Raw genomic sequence first — 21,980 nt, 5'->3', positions numbered from 1 at the left:
ATTTAAAATTGTCAAATATACCTTCTATCAAGTAAATCATTTCATCTTGAAAACTACTGATATTGAATGGCATATTAAAATAACTCAAGCTTATATTTAGGATCAATTATACTAATTAACTTTGAAATTGTTCAAAATATGTGATGATCAATCGATATTACTCCTGTGGCCAAACTGTAAATGGAATAAGAAAAATGAAATATTATATTATAAGTCATTTATATTACTATTTGATATAATGTAGACTTTTGATTAATGTAATCATGATCTCTTTCCAAATGATTTGAGCATTCATTCAGAGTTGTCTATTACTTCAAACTTTTAAGCGCTTAAATCTTTCAAATGATTTTGTTGATATTTTCGGAGTATAAAAAGAGCAACGAATGATTAATTTATTTTAAAGGAATTGACTTATTTACAAAATTGATAGTTAATGTTTACTTTCGGGGGTATGATTTTTTCAGCTAACATATATGTTTATATTTAGAACAATATACTGCAAACTAACTTTTAGGAAGTTTTGGTTGATTGGCATAGCTAATCTGCGATTCTGGTGGAATATTTTCGATTTAGACATCAATTAAATCTTCAACAAGCATCAATTTATATCTTTATTTATATTTCTATTTCTTGAATTCAAAATATTGTAGAAGTTAGTAATGTAGTCTGATGATCAGCTTGTATTAATTATCAAGGGATTGATCTAACTTGAAGGATTTTATGTCAGCGGCTAAAATTTTTGGTGGTCACATATTCATAATTTAGTGATAATTATACTGTTGAGCGTATTAAATGTTTGGATGATATTAGTTCATTTGAAGGTAACGATTATGATTAGATAATGTAAAGATCAAATTAAATGTAGGGGTAAATGTAGACCAAGGTACAATTCTGTACTAATATATATGAAATAAGTCAGATTATGCACTCAAAATGATCTGATTATTTAAAACTAATTTCAAACATTGTAAACTAGAGTTCCCAAGGTCCCAAAGTTTGAATTATGTTTTGATATTACCATGTATGTAAATGTGTGAATTAAAATTACGAAAGCAATTTAAAGTTACGATTTGATTGTGTCAATTTATTGAAAGTACAGACGACCACAAAAATCCCGGGTAAACCTACCTCTCGATTACAATGATCAAGGAGTGTATTAAAATCAATGGTGGTTGAAAGTTATAATGACCCATCAGAGTGTGTAACTGATTAAGTTAAGATTCAACTGGTTGACATGACATGTTTAACCTAAGTTTCGATACCCCATGAACTTTGAAGTCTAATGTTTAAGATCTTTCCGAAAAGTGTTGGGAATTGTTTTATTTTGATTGCAAAAAAGTTAATTATAAAAACAACCACATTTAGATCCACATACACACATTGACATTGATGTACATACAATAGCAATAGTAATTACAACAATAAAAAAGCAATGTTTGTTTATTTTCATACTAATTATAATCTGGATGGTTATAAGGCTTTAAATGGGGGGTACAATGCAATATCAGTTTGTGTCATATTCGGTAGGATGTGGGGCAAATGGAGGGGTAATAAAATATTTCAATATACGCTCAACAACACAAACCAGAACGAAAAAGAAAATAAATTAGACGTGTATTTTTTCAAAGTCCGCCTTCGGAAAGATCCAAAAAAAAATTAAAAATTAAAAAAAAAAAATAAGATAAAAAAAATAAAAAAAAATAAAAAAAAAAAAAAAAGTGAAAAATCCTGTATGTAAATCTCCTTGTATATTTTCTACTGCTAGTTAAATTAAAGGATCTCAAATAACAATAATAGAGAGGGGAATTAATAACTTTCAAAGAGGAGAAATAAATTGGTAATGAAAACAATAAAGCCATTCAAAGAATGTAATAGAGGGGCTTCATTCATTTTAAATTAAAGGCGAGGGAGGGGTTGATGATGTTGATAGGTTATTTCAACCAGGTTATGATTTACAAAAAAAAGTGCGTTGGAAGTATTTGGTCTTAACTGAGTCCCCCAGCAGGAACCAAATTGTAAAAGGGTTCATAATTAGAATTTCGTATCAGTAACTAAAGAGGAGGCAGATTTCTTGGATTATGTATAGTAGGTAAGTGAATCATCGAATGGAGTATACATATTGATTTACATGTTTAACCATTTCATTTAGTTTCTTGACTATATAAACTTGAGTTTCTGTATATCCGCATGTTTAGCCTTATGATGGGATAATTGCGGCAAAAATCTAAAATAAAATTGTAATAGAATTGTAAGTGGATATACCTGTTTTGTGTGAATGTAACATTCATTCAGTATTTTGTGAAAAGCGCAAAAAGAACAAAGGAAAACAAACTGTATCTAAAATTAATATTTTTTCAGTCCTTGTTTTTAGTTCAAATTCAGTTCAGTTCAGTTCCAAGGATTGGTTTCAATCTATAACGACCAAATCTGATTTTTAAGTCAAGAAACTAAAACCAAACCGGTTGTTCGATTAAAAAGTCTTGAACCAAATTAAACTTTTAATTATGATCAAATAATAAACTGGGGATAAAATCCATCAATGTGGGAATACTGGATACGATGGTTTTAACACATTAATTTTTTATTTCCCACTTTGAAAGAAAGCAACCCCCCTGAATTAAAGTGAAGCAAATGAAGAATCTAAAATAAAAGTAATAAAAGAAATTCTTAAAAAATAAAAAAATTAATTTGGTTATGAATAGTCTGTTTTTTTTTTTGTTGAGTATATAATAGATTAAAGGACTCATAGTCATAAATAATAATAATAATAATAATAATTAATTCATTAATATGCTAAAAATAAAAATGTATAAAGTGCAAACAAAGAAAAGCATTAAATAATAATTAAAGTTTAAATCTTGTAACCAGCTGAGTATCAAAAGGATAAAAAAAGAAAGAAAGAAAGAGAGAAAGGAAAAAAAACAACAATTCCCAGTATACTGAAGAAAGCCTCACTCTCACTAAAAAATTGAGCGAGCGAGCGATAAAGTGAGGCCAGATAAGAGATTTAGTTAGGGATCCGTAATAAAAACAAAGGAAAAAAAAAGCTTATTCCCCCCTATCGTATTCCTAGCTTAGTGGATCATAACAAGCTGTATGGACTATAATATTATAGAACGTGGCTATGAATATCTGATATAAGACGGAAATAATTGGAATGTAAAGATGGGCCCATAGTCAAATCATATCAGTTCAGTTTGAGCTTAGTTTAAGCTTAGTTCTATATTCGAAACAAACTTAAAACATGCCAGAAAATTTAATGAGAACAATTAGTGAGAAATACAGTAAAAAAATATTAATAAAATGTACCAAAAAATTAATAATAATGAGGCTTTCTTTAGAAACTTTATTGCGGTATAAACGGATTAGATTAATGTTGTGGAAAATGAAGGGAAACCTTAGGGAAAATGCGGCTAGATTGATTTCATCATTTCTTTCATTAATAAAGACTGACTAACTGAAAAATGTAACCCATTAGCTAATAGTAAATTAAAATAAATGGTGGTTTAAATATCGATCCTTGTGGTATAAATCGTATAGTTGAAGGCATAATAAACGTCTTACAAACGAGATGAAACGAGATGAGAAGACAACAGAATTGCGTTGGTCGGACTCAGGGCTTGGTTTCATTAAGATTGGCATTTTTTCGATGATTACGTTATATATATGTATATATATGATCTAAAAGCAAATGCTAAGATAAAATTTTTTATAGTTGATCCTACAATTATAACTCGATATTATAACCATTTATGAACGATCTTCTGTTCCAAGTGTTTTTTTTTTAGTACGTAATTTCCATACTTGCCTCAGTAAACGATCACAAAAAATTTAACAGAATTCCGAAAATAGTGATGGAAATATTTATTCTATTAAGGAGTGATTGATTGTGTGTGAATAAGGGATGAGATCATGCATGGTGTATACAGGACAACACGCGTGTTTTTAATATTTTTTATTTTTATTTTTATTTTTTATTTTTTTTATTTCATTTTAATTTTAATTTTAATTTTAATCAATTTAAACTTTAAAATTTTATTTGTCTCTATCAATCAATAGTGTACCGGTTTGATTTTTGTTAGTGAGGGAGACAAACGAAATTGTTAAAAGCACCAATTTTACCTATTTGAGAACTATTATAATGGATCAAATGAAATAGTTGAAAAATTTGTTGGAATGGCTTTATAGTCTACTCTACTCCACTCAGTTGATGTAGTAAGAGTATTACGTCGTTTGTGTAACAGATTACTCCACTTTCATACCCCATTAATTTTTTACACATAACCGAAATTATTTGAATTGTGTTCAACTAAAATTTTTTTTTGTTTTGTTTGTAGCCTGTTGACATAATGTGGTGATAATAAAAAACTCACACATAGTACAAAAATATAGCGGCAGAATATAACAGAATAAGGGATAATATAATATGAAAGAGAGATAGCAAGATTATTTTAAGGGATGTGTGTGAATGGGAGAGTATGGTGGAGATATAGAATGTTTTTTTTTGTATTATACATATATTCTATATCAATTTGTGGTTGATCCAGCCCATTATTTATTGTTAGTGACAAAATAAATAAATTTTAATTATTTGACTTTGAAAAATATGAGTTTCCCACGCAGAACAGAACAAAACTGTCCCTCACAATAATAGTTTTTTAATTTTGTATTAGTGCCATCCATCTCTTGCGATTCTATTTTAAAATGCGTTTTATATCATACGATCTAAATTCTACGGTTTATAGGGAACAGCTAGGCTTAGACCTTTCTGCCTTCCTTGAACAATCAATCCTCTCTTCCAAGATCGATCCATAATTCTGATTGACATAGCTTATCAGATGATGATACTAATGATGATGAAATAAATGTTGATATCATAAAAATGACGAAATCAATTTTTTTCTCTATTGTAATATTAATTTTCTTTTTTTTTATTTTATTTTTATTTTTTTATTTTTTTTATTTTTCGCTGGGACGGGTCAGACAGGGCAAAAATCAATATGATAGAGAGGTACTCAGCATTTGTACTGTGGACTGGGTCGACTGAGGATTAAAAAAAAAAAAAAAGATTATTTACGTAATTAAAGTTTTTCTATGGAAGACGCATCTTAGATTACACACAGGTCCGTTGTCTTACTATATTTTTTCTTGATTAAGACAAATTTATGATTTTATTATTAATTTTTTCAATAATAAATTAATATTTTTTAGAAATGATTATCTTTTTTTTTTTTTAATTTTTAATTTTTATAATTTTTTTAATTTTTTTATTTTTTTTATTTTTTTTATTTTTTTTTTGGATTTAATTCCCTTTTGTTTTTTGTTGAGCAAAAAAGGAATAAATTTCTTATATTATAAAAACGAATTTAAAAGACCTATAAATAAAATTTTATCAGGTTGTAGTATTTGGTTATTTTGGAACTTTTTTATTTCATTTTATCTTGTAATATTAAACTTAAAGGTTTTATGGTGGATTTGTATTAAGAGTGGGTATCCTGATCAGTTCATTTCATATCATATCATTCATAATCATTATCATCATTTGCATTTTTTCTTAGGAATACATACCACACTACCCTTAAGAAAATCATCATAAAAGTTAAACACTAATCTTCTACTATATCATACATCGGGATTATTTTAACAAACCTAATATATTACTTCTTATCCGATCATACATTTAACTGTATCATCATCAACAACAACCACAACAACATCAACATTATCAATCTGGCATTGTCATTTACTTTTCATTCTTTATTTGTACATTATATACATTAGTTTATTCAATCGCCAGCATATAAACTATTTCATAAAACAATCAACTACTTTGCATTCACATTATCATCATCTTTAGCATTCGATTCTCTTTTTCTAATACTCCATCATTTTAAAAAAAAGGACCTCACAAAGCTACTACTACAACATCAACTACTGGGAATTTAGCATCAATCAAATTTATTGCATTTTATTCAAAAAAAGAAAACATCAATCGTATCTATTAGTCTACTATTATTACGTTTTTTTGTACCATATCTTGTTATAACTACCAACACTACTACTAATTAACGAATCAATTGTATTAATAGTATCTTATCAATCATAGCATAACATATCCATTCCATCAATCTAAAATTTTTTTCTACTCGTTATCATTTCAGTTAATTAGTAAGGAAAGAATATTATTTTTAGTGAGTAAGAAGGATCATTAAAGAAAAAATAAAATTTGTTACACAGATTCAAATAAGAATTCTAATATTTACGCAGAAGAAGCATAAAGAACCAAACGCGGACGCTTGTACTTTACATTTTTAATTTTTACTGACATCCCTCCCCCCTAAGAATTTTACATTTTTAATTTTCCACAAATTTCAATTTTTTACCGCATTTTGTGTATCTTTAATTTTTATTTTTCGCCTCCCTAGAGAAAAGAAAATAGAGAGCTTAGAATCATTTTTTCCCAGCACGCTATTTACCACCACGCAATTCCCCCTATTGAGAAGGAAATCATTCATTCATTACGCACGCACGCCCACACTTTGTTGCAATCGTAATCTTTTTTTCCCTTAATCATCCGCAATCTCCCCATCGCCTTCCGTATCCCATCGCATCTAACACAAAAAGTCTTGAGATTTTTAGAACAAGGGTCACTTTTTTCGATTGCGTACACAAACTTGAAAATTAATTAATAAACCAAATTTTAAAACCATTTAATCTTTTTCAACTTCTTTGTTGGCATTGATATTTTTTATTCACATATAGTCCGGCGAGATAATGTCAATCATAGTAACTGCTACAGCTACTACCACCACCACCACCACATCCTCTCCATCTCCTCAATCAACCGCCATACCCAGTACCAATAATGTTGAAAACAATACTATCGCTACTTCATCATTGATGTCTGCATCCTCTTCATCATGTTCATCTACATCTTCCACTTCATCGTCATCTCCATTCTTACAGGCTACTGATTCAACTGATTCATTAAACTCCCAATCTTCAGTATCAACCATCAAATTATCTCCATCTCCTTCATTAACTATTTATAAACCTTTACAAAAACAATATCAAAGTCATCAACAAATCCATCATACTTTGGATGTTCCAAAGATCGTTCCTCCTTTAGTTCGTAAAAAGTCAGGTGAATTAGTCAAATCTTCCTTGAAATTACCTTCATTATTACCAAAAGCTTTAAGTACATCTCAATTAAATCGTTCTAAATCAGTTCGTTTTGCATCAAGATTAACCAACATTAAAATGTTTGATGGTATGGAATCTCCTTCAACTGTATCTACTAGTGATAATACTCCTATTCATTCTCCTCAATTTATGGATGAATTTGATGATTTACAAGATGAATATACTTTACAATCATCTTTACCTCCATTATCCATGAAAGGTCAACGTCATCATAATAGTCATCGTCATAAAAGAAGTGATTATTTCCAATGGTATGGCAATGATCTTGCTTCTGATACTTCTAGTGATGAAGATGATTGGTCAATTCATCCAACTACTATTCCAAGATCAAATTCTGCATCTGCTGCTTCATATAATCCTCAATCTCAAAGTAATACTAATACTGGAAACAAAAAGGAATATAAAATTGTTTATAATAACTTACCAAGTATGCATCCATATAATCAACCAGTTTATGTTGCTTCAATTTCATTAATTAAAGAATTTGGTAAATCATTTTTATTTGGTTTAATTAATGTTGAAAATATGGGATTTGAAAAGAATTTAATGATTAAATTATCCATGAATAATTGGCTTTCCAATATTATTTTTAATAATGGTTTAACTACTAGTTTTAATAAATCAATTAATTCAAATACTGATCAATTTAAATTCAAGATTTTATTGGATGATTTAATTGGTGAAGAACAAGCTCCAACTGATAAAAATGGTAATATTAATATTCAAATGTGTATTAAATATACTGTTAATAATCATCAAGTTTATTGGGATAGTAATAATGGTGCCAATTACCAAATTCATTTGGCTCCAATGTTAAGTGGTATTCAATCTTATACTTATAAGCCATCAACTCCATCACAAAAGGCTAATCAACAACAAGTTCAAAAACAAGTTCAAAAACAAGAATATCAAGAATTGGTATTGAAATTAAAAGCTATTGAATTTGAACCTGAAACTACTAATCAATCTCAACCAGTGGCAAGTTTCTCATTGAAATATAATTTTACTGATCATGATTCAAATGTAAGACCTTCATTAAAACATTCTTATTCTGCTTCTGATATTCCTCAATCAAGATATTCTCAAGCCTATAAATCAAAACATCAACAACAATCACAACCATCATCTAATTTAAATTCAGTTAGTTCTGCCAGACCTTTATCAACTGATTTTAGTTCATTAAGTTATACTGATATCATTAATAAATTTTGTTTTTCAAATGGAGAATCAACCATTACTTCAGGTACTGTCAATGCATCTGCTGCTACTACTGCTGTTCCTTTAAGTACTACTACTACACCATCAATCCCATTTCATCAACCATTACCAATCAAAATCGCCCCACCCAATGAATCAACCAATAGTTTAAGTTGTTCTCCAACTCCAGCTTCAACATTCCATTCATTTAGTGATTCTATTCATATTTAATCACCATTCCATTCCTTATTTATTTAATTCTGCACAGTCTAGTTCAACAATAACAACGATTAACAATCTCACTATAAGTGAACCCATACAAAGGAGAAACAAACACAACGTTACTTTTATCTTACCTCTCTTTGCTCACTTGTGGATTGCAATATTTATTTATTTCATTCATTCATTCATTTACTTATTTATTTAAACATCGTCCAACCATTCTTATTATTTATTTTATTTATTTGATTATTTATTTGATATTTATTTTATTTATTTATTTATTTATTTATTTATTTTATTCACCTTTTATTAATTTTACTTCTAATTTATTCGTTCTTGGGGTTTTCATCAATCAATCAATTTAATCAATCATCATTTATACATTCGTACATATATATCTGTACTTCTGATGATTTTTATATAAGATTTATTTATAGTATATTATTCTTTAATACATACATTATTTATACATTTATAAAGAAGACTTATTTATTTACTTTGTAATAGTTGTTTATTTACATGCTTAACCATGGTCTTGAAGACCAAAATTCTTCATCAGTTATTAAATCTTGGTGATAAGTTTTTATCTCCGCTTTCTTAACAATTTTTTCCAATCTTTGTAATTGACGATTGGAAACTTCTCCTTCTTCACCAGGTTGTTGATGTTGGATATCTTTCTTCATTATAGTTTCATTTAATTCTCGAATTATAATCGTACCTTTCTTATATATCTCTGGTTCATTATTATAATTGATGCCAAATTTCAGAAACAATATCTCATTCTTATCTTTTGAGAAAGTCCCATTAAGATAAGTTTCAGCATCCTTAGTAGTCATCCCTTCTCCCTTTAATACTAATGCCCAAAACGTAGTATTATAAAGATTATTTATATGACAATCAGCTTGTCTCCAACGGAAATAATCCTTAACCACATCGAAATTAGGATAAATCACAGCTCTAGCATCGAATACCGGTAATTTCTTTTCAATACTGATAGGATTGGTTGGATGAGTTAAGTTCCAATGATACATATATGCTGAAGTTATTAAACTTGAAAATAGAGTGATTAATTTCATCTCTCGTCTTTCATATAATTTACAATTCTTCTTTAATAAAAATGAATATTCATCAGATTGACCATAAGCAAACACGACATCGGGTATTTGTTTGAATATCTCTAAAGCTGCTGAATTCAATACTTCAATAGCAGTTATATCATTTGGTTTATCAAATTCATATATTTGACTGAATTTATGAAATCCTTTTCCATCAATACGGATGACAATGTATGTTTCTTGAAGGAGATGATTCTCTCGTTCAAACTCTCGTACATATTCAAACCTTGACTTGGCCATATTAAGTAGCTATCTGTGTATCTTGTGATTTGACCAGCGATAGTTCCTCTTCTTCTTGATCATTTATATCATCTAATACTTCTTCTTCTTTTCTTATAGTTTTTACTGCAATCTGAGTCACGTTCAATCATCCTCGTGACCTCATCTTTTTTTTTTTTTTTTTTTTTTTTTTTTCAAGATGAGAATGAAAAAGATTCTTACAAACATCAAAATTGAATTTGATTTCCATTACTTTCATATTCAGTTGAATGGAACAAACAAATCAAGATGCCTTCTGCACAATTTAGAACTCTTGAGAGGGAAAAGAGATTCCAGAACCCTCCTAAGGATCATGAGGAGATTTATCCGCTTTTGAAAGATGCCATTAGACCTCATCTTGGATCATTCAATGCTTTAACTGATGGACCTGATGGTGGTTTATTAAATCTTGCTGTTAAAGATATTGGTACCAAGACTATCTTTGATACTAATGATAATTCTACATCAGACAGATTAGGAAACAAATTGAAAATCAGAGTTGATTCCGTGCAATTAGTCAAACCAAGTGTTAATTCTAATGATAAATTATCCATTAATAGAAAAATGTTACCTTATGAATGTAGAGAAAGAATGATAACTTATAAATCGAGATTATTATTGAAAGTAAGTTGGACTGTCAATGATTCTCCTGAAGAATTCAGTGAAATCAGAGAAGTGGGTCAATTACCAGTCATGGTGAATTCTAATAGATGTCATTTAGAAAATTTAAGTCCTGAAGAATTAATCAATTATAAAGAAGAATCAGATGAATTAGGTGGGTATTTCGTTGTGAATGGGATTGAAAAATTAATTAGAATGTTAATTGTTCAAAGAAGAAATCATCCTATGGCTTTAATCAGACCTTCATTTGGTAATAGAGGTGCCTCATATTCTAAATTTGGTATTCAAATTAGATGTGTTAGACCAGATCAAACTTCTCAAACTAATGTGTTACATTATTTACATGATGGTAATGTTACTTTCAGATTCTCTTGGAGAAAAAATGAATATTTGATTCCAGTAGTTATGATTTTAAAAGCTTTAATTGAAACTAATGATCGTGAAATTTTCAATGGTATTGTTGGTTCAGATATTAAAAATTCTTTCTTAACTGATAGATTGGAATTATTATTAAGAACTTTTAAACAATATAATTTATATTCTAAACAAGAAACTTTAGCTTATTTAGGGGATAAATTCAGAATTGTATTCAATGCTACTCCTGATGTTTCAGATATTGAAGTTGGAAAAGAAGTATTGAAGAGAATTGTCTTAGTTCATTTAGATAATAACGCTGATAAATTTAAAATGTTATTATTCATGATCAGAAAATTATATACTTTAGTGGCTGGTGATTGTTCCCCTGATAATCCAGATGCTACTCAACATCAAGAAGTATTATTAGGTGGTTTCCTTTATGGTATGATTATTAAGGAAAAAATTGAAGAATATTTACAAAATATAAGATTACAAATTCAAGCTGATATAAATCGTGGTCTTGCCGTTAACTTCAATGATAGAAAATATATGTCCAAAGTATTTTCAAAGATTAATGAAAACATTGGTCAAAAATTACAATATTTCCTTTCTACTGGTAATTTAGTATCTCAATCTGGGTTAGATTTACAACAAGTTTCCGGTTATACTGTCGTTGCTGAAAAGATTAATTTCCATAGATTTATAAGTCATTTCAGAATGGTTCATAGAGGTTCTTTCTTTGCTGAATTGAAAACTACTACTGTTAGAAAGTTATTACCAGAATCTTGGGGTTTCTTATGTCCTGTCCATACTCCCGATGGTTCTCCATGTGGTTTATTAAACCATTTAGCTCATAAATGTCAAATTTCAACCCATGATTCAGATGTATCTACTGTAGCTCAATGTTTAGCTAAATTAGGTGTATCACCAGCTCATACATTTGCTGCTGGTCCAAATGTTTGTTGTGTTCAATTAGATGGTAAAATCGTTGGTTGGACAAGTCATGAACAAGGTAAAGTGGTAGCTGATACTTTAAGATTCTGGAAAATCGAAGGTGAACATGGTTTACCATTAGATTTAGAAATCGGTTATGTACCTCCATCATCTAAAGGTCAATATCCTGGTTTATATCTTTTCGCTGGAAGAGCTAGAATGATGAGACCAGTTAAATACTTGCCATTAAATAAAAAGGATATCTTAGGTCCATTTGAACAAGTTTATATGAATATTGCTGTTACTCCAGAAGAAATCACTAATAATGTTCATAGTCATGTTGAAGAATCACCAACTAATATTTTATCCATCTTAGCCAATTTAACTCCATTTTCCGATTTTAATCAATCTCCAAGAAATATGTATCAATGTCAAATGGGTAAGCAAACCATGGGTACTCCTGGTGTGGCTTTAGTCCATAGATCTGATAATAAATTATATAGATTACAAACTGGTCAAACTCCAATTGTTAAAGCTAATCTTTATGATGATTATGGTATGGATAATTTCCCTAATGGTATGAATGCTGTTGTGGCGGTTATTTCATATACCGGTTATGATATGGATGATGCGATGATTATTAATAAATCGGCTGATGAAAGAGGATTTGGTTATGGTACAGTTTATAAAGTTGAAAAAGTTGATTTATCTCAATCAAGAAGAAGAGGTGATCCAATTACTCAACATTTTGGTTTTGGTACTGATGCTTGGCCAGAATCTTGGAAAGAAAAATTAGATGATGATGGATTACCAATCATTGGTGTTAAAGTTGAAGAAGGTGATCCAATTGTGGCTTACTTTGATGAAACTTTAGGTAAAACTAAAGTTAAGACTTATCATTCATCTGAACCAGCTTACATTGAAGAAGTTAAATTATTAGGTGATGACAATGCCGATCAAGAAGGTCAAAATATCACTATTAAATATAGAATTACAAGACAACCACTTATTGGGGATAAATTTTCCTCCAGACATGGTCAAAAGGGTGTTTGTTCAAGAAAATGGCCTCAAATAGATATGCCATTCTCCGAAACTGGTATTCAACCGGATGTTATTATTAATCCTCATGCTTTCCCATCTCGTATGACCATTGGTATGTTTGTGGAATCCTTAGCTGGTAAAGCTGGTGCTTTACATGGTATTGCTCAAGATTCTACTCCATGGAAATTCAGTGAAAACGATACTCCAGCTGATTTCTTTGGTGAACAATTACTTTCAGCCGGTTATAATTATCATGGTAATGAACCAATGTATTCTGGTGCTACTGGTGAAGAATTAAGAGCTGATATTTATATTGGTTGTGTTTATTATCAAAGATTAAGACATATGGTCAATGATAAGTTCCAAGTCAGATCAACTGGTCCAGTTAATTCATTAACTATGCAACCTGTTAAAGGTAGAAAGAGATCTGGTGGTATTCGTGTAGGTGAAATGGAAAGAGATGCATTAATTGGTCATGGTACTTCATTCTTATTACAAGATAGATTATTAAATTGCTCAGATTATACTCAAACATCGATTTGTCGTCAATGTGGTTCTATTTTAACTACTCAGACTACAGTTCCAAGAATCGGATCATTGGCAACTATAAGATGTCGTAGATGTGCTCAAAAGTTGGAGTCATATGTTCAAAAACATGGATATGCTGATGACTCTGATATTTGGGAAGATGGTCAAGGTAAGAAATTCGTTGGTGGTGATAATACATCAACTGTTGCCATTCCATTCGTATTGAAATACTTAGATTCTGAATTATCAGCCATGGGTATTAAAATGAAATATAATGTGGCTCCATGTTAAAAGAGAATCTTGTATCAATAAAAAAACAACACTTTAATATAAACTTTGTACATTAGCTATTTGCATCCATTTCTTCTATTACCCAAAAAATTGCATGGTCAATTTCTTTAAAAATAAGAATTGACTTTATTTTAATTATACATTATATAAACTTATATATACATACATACAATTTAAATAAAAATAAAATTTAAAAATACTTTTATTATTTACTTGGAGTTAATTAAGACGTTCCCGTTCTTAGAATTGGCTAAAATATATTGAGCATTTAAATAATCACTTCCTTTAGCTCTTTCAAGGGCTTCATCTAAAGTTTGAGCAATTCCAGATTCTAAATGTCTGTTGGCTAAACGTAATGCTGCTTCTTCTAGGTCTACTTTAATGAACCATGACTCATTGCAATATTTCTCAATATCATTCCAAACGGGGTCCTTTAATGATACATAATTCCCTTCTATGATGACTATTTTAGTTTCGGGATCAATTTCAATATCATCTTCAACTGGATCTTTAACACTATGATCAAATGAAGGAACTTTGATAGTAGTTTGAACGTATTGAGGATCATTCAACTTACTAATCAATTCCACGAATGCATTGGCATTGAATGTAAATGGAGCTCCTCTTCTAGCAACAGCTTCTTCAGGATTTGGTAATTGTAATAATTCCTTTCTATATAAATGAAATCCATCTTGAGGTAAAACCATCGTCTTAACAGATTTATTCAATTCTTCAGCCACTCGAGAAGCAAATGTTGTCTTCCCAGCTCCTGGTATACCTGCTATTGAAATTATATAACGTTCCCCAGGATTTGATTGTTGATAATTCCTAAGGGTAGACTTGGATAACAATGATACCTGTGAACTATCAACAGTCAACATGATCGTTATGTGATCCTATATGATATGTGTCCCAGAGTGATGTCTAAAAGAGTGGCAATTGCTGTAAATGTTTAGTGAAATATTGCACCCTTTATATAGTCTTTTGAAAGTAGACAAATCAAAAATAGATTTGAGTTCGAAAATATCGCGTCTGCAAAATTATGCCTTTAAAAGATACCACTGACAGTCAATATGATATTACCAACAAAGTGGATATCGAGATCAATTCCTGGTCTAGACTCAAGTGACGTGTTGATGGGATTCACTTACGAGATTGATTCATATAGTTTATATGTGACCAATTTCAAACAAGTATGGTTAGAGACTGTGGATAAAGCAAAGTTCCTTGATATAGCTTCAAAGTTTGGTTATGAAGTAGGTCTTGAACCTGAAAGAACCGATATACTACGATTGTTAGAAGGAGGTATATACAAGAAAGCGGATATACAATTCACTATTAAGGATGATTCATTGATTATAAATTTCAAAGATGGAGATTTCAATTGGATATTTTCACCCATAATTCAAGATCAAACCATTACCATAGAAGTACTTGCCAATTTAAATTTCCAACAATTTTCAAATCATAAATACTTACTATATCAATTGAATGATCTTCAACATAGTATTGAAGTTAAAGACTTATTCATCAAGTTTTTATCTGCCAATTTCAAACTTAGTCATGGGAATCAATTAATTACCAAATTTAAAAAGAATAATAAATACGAATCATCACATATGTTAGAGTTTGATCAACAAACATGGCAACAAACAGTGGCAAAGAAATATTCTACAACTTATACTAAAAGGCAAAAATCCAGCAGGGATAAGCTTCAAGAAGCTATTCGTAATTCTATTAATGATGTTGAATCATGGAATTATTCAAATATATGGCATATAGACAACGTTCAACCAGTAAGTCCAGAATCATCTCCTATTAGACCAAAACGGGAACTGGAGCCAGATGATGATGATAAACCAGTAAAGGTAGAACCAGTAGTAACCACCCCAGAACGTAAGAAACAAAAATTCGGTTCCTTAAAGAGTTTGAATAAACGAACGTCTTTAGAAAATAGCATAGAACCTCAAGATAAGCTGGATGGTATTGATTCACAGGTGAACAAATCTCCCACCAAGCCTAAACGATTTGGAGCTTTATCACTGAAGAAGAGGAAACTCTAGAATAAAGTTGACATATTTTCCCATCGTTTTATTAAATGATCTAATGCTTTGATTTCAACTTCACTCATTTGTGATTGATATATAGTAGTTAAAATGGCAGACCAAAATTTAATAAATGCATTCAACTCCACTGGAGTTCTAGGGATATCAACAAAAATAGGAGTTTTGACTGATTTCTTTCCTCTACCTGTTTCTTCAAAGGGAGTGAAATTATCTATTGATGCTTTGAAATAAGTTTGAAACACAGTAAACCAAAATCTTATAAATACTTGAGCACAATCATAAAGCGTGATAACACTATCTCTATCATACTCTCTTAATAGTTCTAAATCTTCACCATATTCATTTTCCATACAATGATGTATAGCTGAAAGAGTAATTGTTTGTATCTCAGTATGGACACGATCAGCAACTTCGTCGAAGGAAGAGAAATTTTGAACTTGTTTGGTGGCATCCTTCCATTCATCAGAAGGTTCTTGAGGAACAACCACTTCTGGTTGATGAACTTTAATCTTAGTTCTATGTACAGTTTCCTCTTTTATCTTACCAAATCTATTTACATTCTCATTGTAAATCACTTTTGCAACTAATTCTGCTGTCATTTGTTTTCTATAACTAACCGTCAATACATCATTAGCAAGAGCTTTCATACAGAAGTTCTTATCATTTGAAAATAATACAATCAATGATTTTGGATGTTCTTGTTTCCAATATAAACAACAATCAAGAATAGCATCATCTTGTAATGCAGTTTTATCAAGTCTTTCACGTAATTTTTGACCCCTTATAATGGCGCTATTCTTAGAAAACATTGAAAATATCCAATCATTAGCCCATCTTGCTAAATGTCCAACTGACTTACTAGATATTCGATCTTCTGAATCACTAACGTATCTGTTTGATTTTTTAAGACCATCAAGTTCTTGAATTACAGTTATTGGTACGATGATCCTTAAACCATATTCATCGGATAGTTTTGTCAAATCATTAATTATATCTAAATGAGATAAAATGAAATTTGTATCTAGTATTAAATAGGATATATTCCCCTTTATAACTTCTACGTCAGTGACCTGTTGTTCTATTCCTTCCATTACATCACTGTATATGAGGTCTCCTGAATTTCTGGTAAAACTTACAAATTCAGATATCACATCTACTTCTTTATAATCATCCATGCCAACCATTTCTATATCTTCGTCTACACCGTTCCTAAAATTATCATACTGATTATTGTGATGATGATGTTGATAATCATAATGATTTTGATGATGTTGATTATGTTGGTGATTTACTGCATTGTTGATTCTAGTTTCAATAGTTCTTATGGTAAAATTTATCGGTTTTTTTGGTCTTGGTTTACCACTTGTGATAGTTCTATGTGCATCCCTATCACTTATACCCTCTGGGGCATATCTGGATGGTAATGACATGTAAATCATCAAGCTAAAGCGAATAAATTATTCCTGCTCCACATAAAACAATTATTTTAAATTTTTACAGCTAAATTAATTCTGAACAGAAAAAAAAATTGTATGCAGTAAAGTTGTTTCAGATTATATATAGCTAAACTAAATTATTTCTAATAAGAATTCAAATAAACTAACGAATAAACTTAAGAAGATGATAACGATAATCATCCAGGTTATCCTGTTGGTATTCTTCTCATTCATACTATCGCTGACGATATCCAGGAATTCTAAGAAGACTTTACATCTATCATTTAAAACTTGAACTCTTTGATCGATTTCAAGATATTCTCTAATAGCATTATAGAGAGGATGTAAAGCTGGTTCAAAAGACCAGAAGAAATCAGGAGTATCTAAGATTGAACTAGAAAGGTTAACATCTACTCTTAGTTTGAAAAGTTTTCCTGATTTCTTTAACAATTGAGTTCTCTTTAAACCTAATCGACCGGTTAATGCTAATTTTTTTGGTAATTTTGAAATCAGCAGTAATACATTAACCATTCTACTCTCAAATAAACAAAGCTTGGTCAGTTGGGCTATAGCATGCGACATAGTTAGTTTGATCAAATGATCACCCGATCTTAATGTGATCATATCATTATATATTCTAGGACGTTGTAATTGACCATCATATTCGAAATGGAATTCTTCAGTTTCAATATCTTGTTCATCAATTGGATTGATTAATAATGGTTCAGGTTCATCTGATGCAAATGCCAAATCAGCCAAGATATTCTTCTCATGAATTTCGGAAAAGTTCCAAAATACAACAATCCCATATGCAAAGATAAACATTTCAGCATGATGTTTAGAGATTTCTGATTGATTATGAACTGAATGAGATCCTCTTTCTTCAGTTCTTTCACTGGTTTCAGGTTCTTTTGATTTCTTATCAGATGCAGGTTCATTATTTGGTGAATGAACGGAATTAGGGGATTCAGTGCTATTAACACTGATTATGCTATTTACACCATCTTCACTAATCCTGCTAGTTTCCAATGGTGGAGCAAAAAATTGAGGTTCAGATGGATCAAATGGAGAATTATCAAAATTTTCCAATTCAGGATCCATAGAATAATTATTGGCATCTTCAGGAGTTTCAACTCCAGAATAATATTCGTATAAATGATTTGCTTGTTCACTTCTATTAATTAATTTTTCCATAATTCTTTTATTAGCTTGAAGTTTAGTTGAATTATTTGATTTAACTCTAAATCCTTCTGAACCAGGTAATAATGGTAAAGCATATGGAACATATAATGCTTCATCATACATTCTAGGCTTCACTTCATGATTTTCTCTTAAGAATTTAGATACAGCCACTAAATTGAATTGTTCACAAATGAAATAAGCTGTCATTCTACTAAATTCTTGAGCTCTTACATCTTTAGGCATAAGTTCAGCTCTTGATCTCTGTATTTGACTTTGTAAATCCTGAGGAGTATTCAACAGAGATGGAACAGATTGGGGTGGGGGTGAATTATATCTTTGTTGTTCAGGAATCAACACCAATTTCTGTGATGTCTTCGATGTTCTTGATGGTAATGATTGGGATAATTTTGGTATGCTTCTAATATTTCTTCTTAATGAAGCATCTGATGGTTGAGGTTGTAATTGTGGAGATAAATTCCTACCGTAAGGTGATGAACTTCTGATGGTACTTGATATTAATGATGGTAATCTACTCTGACCTGATGGAATATCACTTGAATTACTTAATAACTTATCAACTGATATATCAGTGTATTTACTTCTGAAGGTTAATCTCTTTTGTAATGCACTTTGATGTTGATCTTGTTGAAATCCACCATGTTGTATTTGATTCTGTTGTTGTTGCTGTTGCTGCTGTTGTCTTTGCTGCTGTTGTTGTTGTTGCTGTTGCTGTTGCTTCTTATAATTATGTCCTGCGAATGGAGCTCTAGCTCCTTTCACATAATGCGTTCTGGAATCAGTCACCAAAATAGACGGTGATCTCTTAGCCGTGGGTCTTTGAAGTACTTCAGGGTTGGGAGACCCTGATCTCCTAGACGAATTTGAACTCATTGTCTATTGTTATCTTTCTTGATGGGATAAATCGTACTATCTAGGTGATTAAAAGTCATAATTGGTCTATCTGTCTATGTGTGTGGTAATTTGAGATTTTCCGCTTAAAATTAAAAATCAGTGATGACACACGTGATTAACCGAACGTGACCATTTTTGGTGTTTTTTTGAGATCGAAAATTTTTTTGGAGGAGGATACAATTTTTATATATAGTTAAAGAGGAAGATTTATAACTAATTTTAGCAATAACAATAGATAGAGGTGAAATCATGTCATTCAGTTTATCTATTGCTGCAAAAGCTACATTTGTGGCATACCCAGTATTGATTGCTGTTAACGTGATCAATGATGTGGTTGATGAAGTTTCAATTCCTATTGAATTTGTGGATGAAAAATCAGTAGACTCATCTGATGCTGATAGTTCAGCTAAATTAGTTACTCCAGAAGGTAAAACTTATAGTAACCAATTAGATATTTTAAACTATTTAGCTGGAAAATTCCCAACTGTTTTAGCCAATGCTGAATCTTCTCAAGAATTAGCTAAATTTGCTTTAGAACACTTGTACATTAAAAATTTCAAAGTTTTAGCTGTTGATTTAGAAAAATTAGACAGTGTCTTAAACTATAGAACTTTCGTTAATGGTTACACTTATTCTTTAGCTGATTATGCTACTTGGGGTGCTTTAAGAGCCAATGCCTTAATGGGATCAATCATCAAAAATGAAGTTTATATCAACATTTCAAGATGGTATAATTTATTAGCTTCTGATAAAAGATTTGATTCAGCTGTGGATTTTATGATTAAATCAGTTAATGATTTAAGAAAATCAGCCAAGACTGCTAACAATGGTGGTAAGAAAGAAACTCATAAAGCTAATTTTGAAATTGATTTACCAGGGGCTGAAGTTGGTAAAGTTGTTACTCGTTTCCCACCTGAACCATCTGGTTATTTACATATTGGACATGCTAAAGCTGCTATTTTAAATGAATATTTCGCTCATAATTACAAAGGTAAATTAATCATTAGATTTGATGATACCAATCCAACCAAAGAAAAGGAAGAATTCCAAGATTCTATTATTGAAGATTTGGCCTTATTGGGTGTTAAAGGTGATATTGTTTCCTATTCATCTGATTATTTTGAAAAAATGTATGAATTAGCCATTCAAATGATTAAGGATGGTAACGCTTACTGTGATGATACTCCATTAGAAAAAATGAGAGAAGAAAGAATGGTTGGTGATGCATCAGAAAGAAGAGAAAGAACTGTCGAAGAAAACTTGAAAATCTTCACTGAAGATATGAAGAATGGTACTGAAGAAGGTTTAAAGAATTGTTTAAGAGCTAAAATGGATTATACTGCTCCAAACAAGGCTTTAAGAGATCCAGTTATTTACAGAGGTAACTTAACTCCTCATCATAGAACTGGTACTACATGGAAAATCTATCCAACTTATGATTTCTGTGCTCCAGTCGTTGATTCTATCGAAGGTGTAACTCATGCCTTAAGAACTAATGAATATAGAGATCGTAACCCACAATACGAATGGATTCTTAAAGCCTTAAACTTACGTCACGTTCATATTTGGGATTTTGCCAGAGTTAATTTCGTCAGAACTTTATTATCCAAGAGAAAATTACAATGGTTTGTTGATAAAAAATACGTTGGTAATTGGGACGATCCAAGATTCCCAACCGTTAGAGGGGTTAGAAGAAGAGGTATGACTGTTGAAGGTTTAAGAAACTTTATCATTGCTCAAGGCCCATCTAGAAACATTATCAATTTAGATTGGTCAGTTATTTGGGCTTTAAATAAAAAGGTCATTGATCCAATTGCTCCAAGATTTACTGCTGTTGATGCTGAAAATGCCGTTGTAGTTAACTTAGATGGTCCAGCTAAACCATATACTGAAGAAAAACCAAAACATAAAAAGAATCCAGATGTTGGTTTGAAACCAGTTGTCTATGCTAATCAAGTTTTAATTGATCAAGCCGATGCTATTGCCATTGAAGATAATGAAGAAATCACTTTTATGGATTGGGGTAATGTTATTGTTCAAAAGATTGTTAAAGAAGGTGACATAGTCAAATCTATTGATGCTAAATTACATTTAGATGGTGATTTCCGTAAAACTTCTAAGAAACTTACTTGGTTAGCTGATACTAAAGATAAAGTTGAAGTTGATTTAGTTGATTTTGATCATTTAATTACCAAGGATAAATTAGAAGAAGGTGATAACTTTGAAGATTTCCTTACTCCAGAAACTGAATTCCATTCTAAAGCCTTTGCTGATTTGAATATCCGTACCTTGAAACAAGGTGAAGTTATTCAATTTGAAAGAAAGGGTTATTATAGAGTTGATAAACCATATGAAGAAGGTCAAACTCCTGTATTATATACTATTCCAGATGGTAAAACTGTTTCAAAATACGGTGCTAAGAAATAGATACATTCTCATCCTTTATCGACTAACCTTGTATAAAATCAATTTTATAAATTTTTTAAACGTAAATATAAAATTTTAAACTACTTTACTTAAAAACTAAGAAACAAAAGTAGAAAAGAACAAAACGACGAAATTTGAATTAAAGACTTCTAAAAATTGGTAATCCAGATACCAATTCGCTACCACCAAAA

At 30.5% G+C, this 21,980-nt stretch overlaps 7 protein-coding genes across 7 annotated transcripts; 3 read left to right on the top strand and 4 right to left on the bottom strand. All coding sequences in view use genetic code 12, as the record gives it.

Annotated features, from left to right (window-relative positions):
* Nucleotides 1-6,774: 6,774 nt before the first annotated feature.
* Nucleotides 6,775-8,631, top strand: GAC1 (protein phosphatase regulator; the record flags this gene model as incomplete). The annotated part of the gene is made up of 1 exon (XM_064908446.1): nucleotides 6,775-8,631. One exon carries the CDS (start codon nucleotides 6,775-6,777, stop codon nucleotides 8,629-8,631), a length of 1,857 nt encoding a protein of 618 aa, XP_064760336.1.
* A 474-nt stretch (nucleotides 8,632-9,105) lies between these two features.
* Nucleotides 9,106-10,150, bottom strand: THG1 (tRNA guanylyltransferase). Its single transcript, XM_064907181.1, has one exon. The coding sequence runs from the start codon at nucleotides 9,975-9,977 to the stop codon at nucleotides 9,138-9,140; it is 840 nt and encodes a 279-aa protein (XP_064760335.1). The 5' UTR covers nucleotides 9,978-10,150; the 3' UTR covers nucleotides 9,106-9,137.
* A 6-nt stretch (nucleotides 10,151-10,156) lies between these two features.
* On the top strand, nucleotides 10,157-13,937 carry RPA135 (DNA-directed RNA polymerase I core subunit). Its single transcript, XM_064907180.1, has one exon. The coding sequence runs from the start codon at nucleotides 10,245-10,247 to the stop codon at nucleotides 13,764-13,766; it is 3,522 nt and encodes a 1,173-aa protein (XP_064760334.1). The 5' UTR covers nucleotides 10,157-10,244; the 3' UTR covers nucleotides 13,767-13,937.
* On the bottom strand, nucleotides 13,871-14,743 carry DFJ63DRAFT_211984 (uncharacterized protein). The gene has a single exon (XM_064904054.1). It carries the CDS (start codon nucleotides 14,645-14,647, stop codon nucleotides 13,976-13,978), a length of 672 nt encoding a protein of 223 aa, XP_064760333.1. The 5' UTR covers nucleotides 14,648-14,743; the 3' UTR covers nucleotides 13,871-13,975.
* A 1,082-nt stretch (nucleotides 14,744-15,825) lies between these two features.
* DFJ63DRAFT_338701 (mRNA-processing endoribonuclease) lies at nucleotides 15,826-17,262 on the bottom strand (the record flags this gene model as incomplete). Its single annotated transcript, XM_064908694.1, has 1 exon — nucleotides 15,826-17,262. The coding sequence occupies one exon, from the start codon at nucleotides 17,260-17,262 to the stop codon at nucleotides 15,826-15,828; it is 1,437 nt and encodes a 478-aa protein (XP_064760332.1).
* Nucleotides 17,263-17,400: 138 nt separating this feature from the next.
* On the bottom strand, nucleotides 17,401-19,341 carry DFJ63DRAFT_323424 (uncharacterized protein; the record flags this gene model as incomplete). The annotated part of the gene is made up of 2 exons (XM_064907515.1): nucleotides 17,401-19,051; nucleotides 19,160-19,341. 2 exons carry the CDS (start codon nucleotides 19,339-19,341, stop codon nucleotides 17,401-17,403), a joined length of 1,833 nt encoding a protein of 610 aa, XP_064760331.1.
* A 135-nt stretch (nucleotides 19,342-19,476) lies between these two features.
* On the top strand, nucleotides 19,477-21,899 carry GUS1 (glutamate--tRNA ligase). The gene has a single exon (XM_064904055.1). It carries the CDS (start codon nucleotides 19,612-19,614, stop codon nucleotides 21,787-21,789), a length of 2,178 nt encoding a protein of 725 aa, XP_064760330.1. The 5' UTR covers nucleotides 19,477-19,611; the 3' UTR covers nucleotides 21,790-21,899.
* The last annotated feature ends 81 nt before the right edge of the window (nucleotides 21,900-21,980 follow it).

Source organism: Scheffersomyces coipomensis, assembly GCF_036884675.1.
Source record: "Scheffersomyces coipomensis strain NRRL Y-17651 chromosome Unknown DFJ63scaffold_6, whole genome shotgun sequence".
In the NCBI taxonomy this organism is placed as follows: domain Eukaryota; kingdom Fungi; phylum Ascomycota; class Pichiomycetes; order Serinales; family Debaryomycetaceae; genus Scheffersomyces; species Scheffersomyces coipomensis.
Note: the sequence above shows the minus strand (reverse complement) of the source record. Positions and strands in the feature narration are given on the sequence as shown.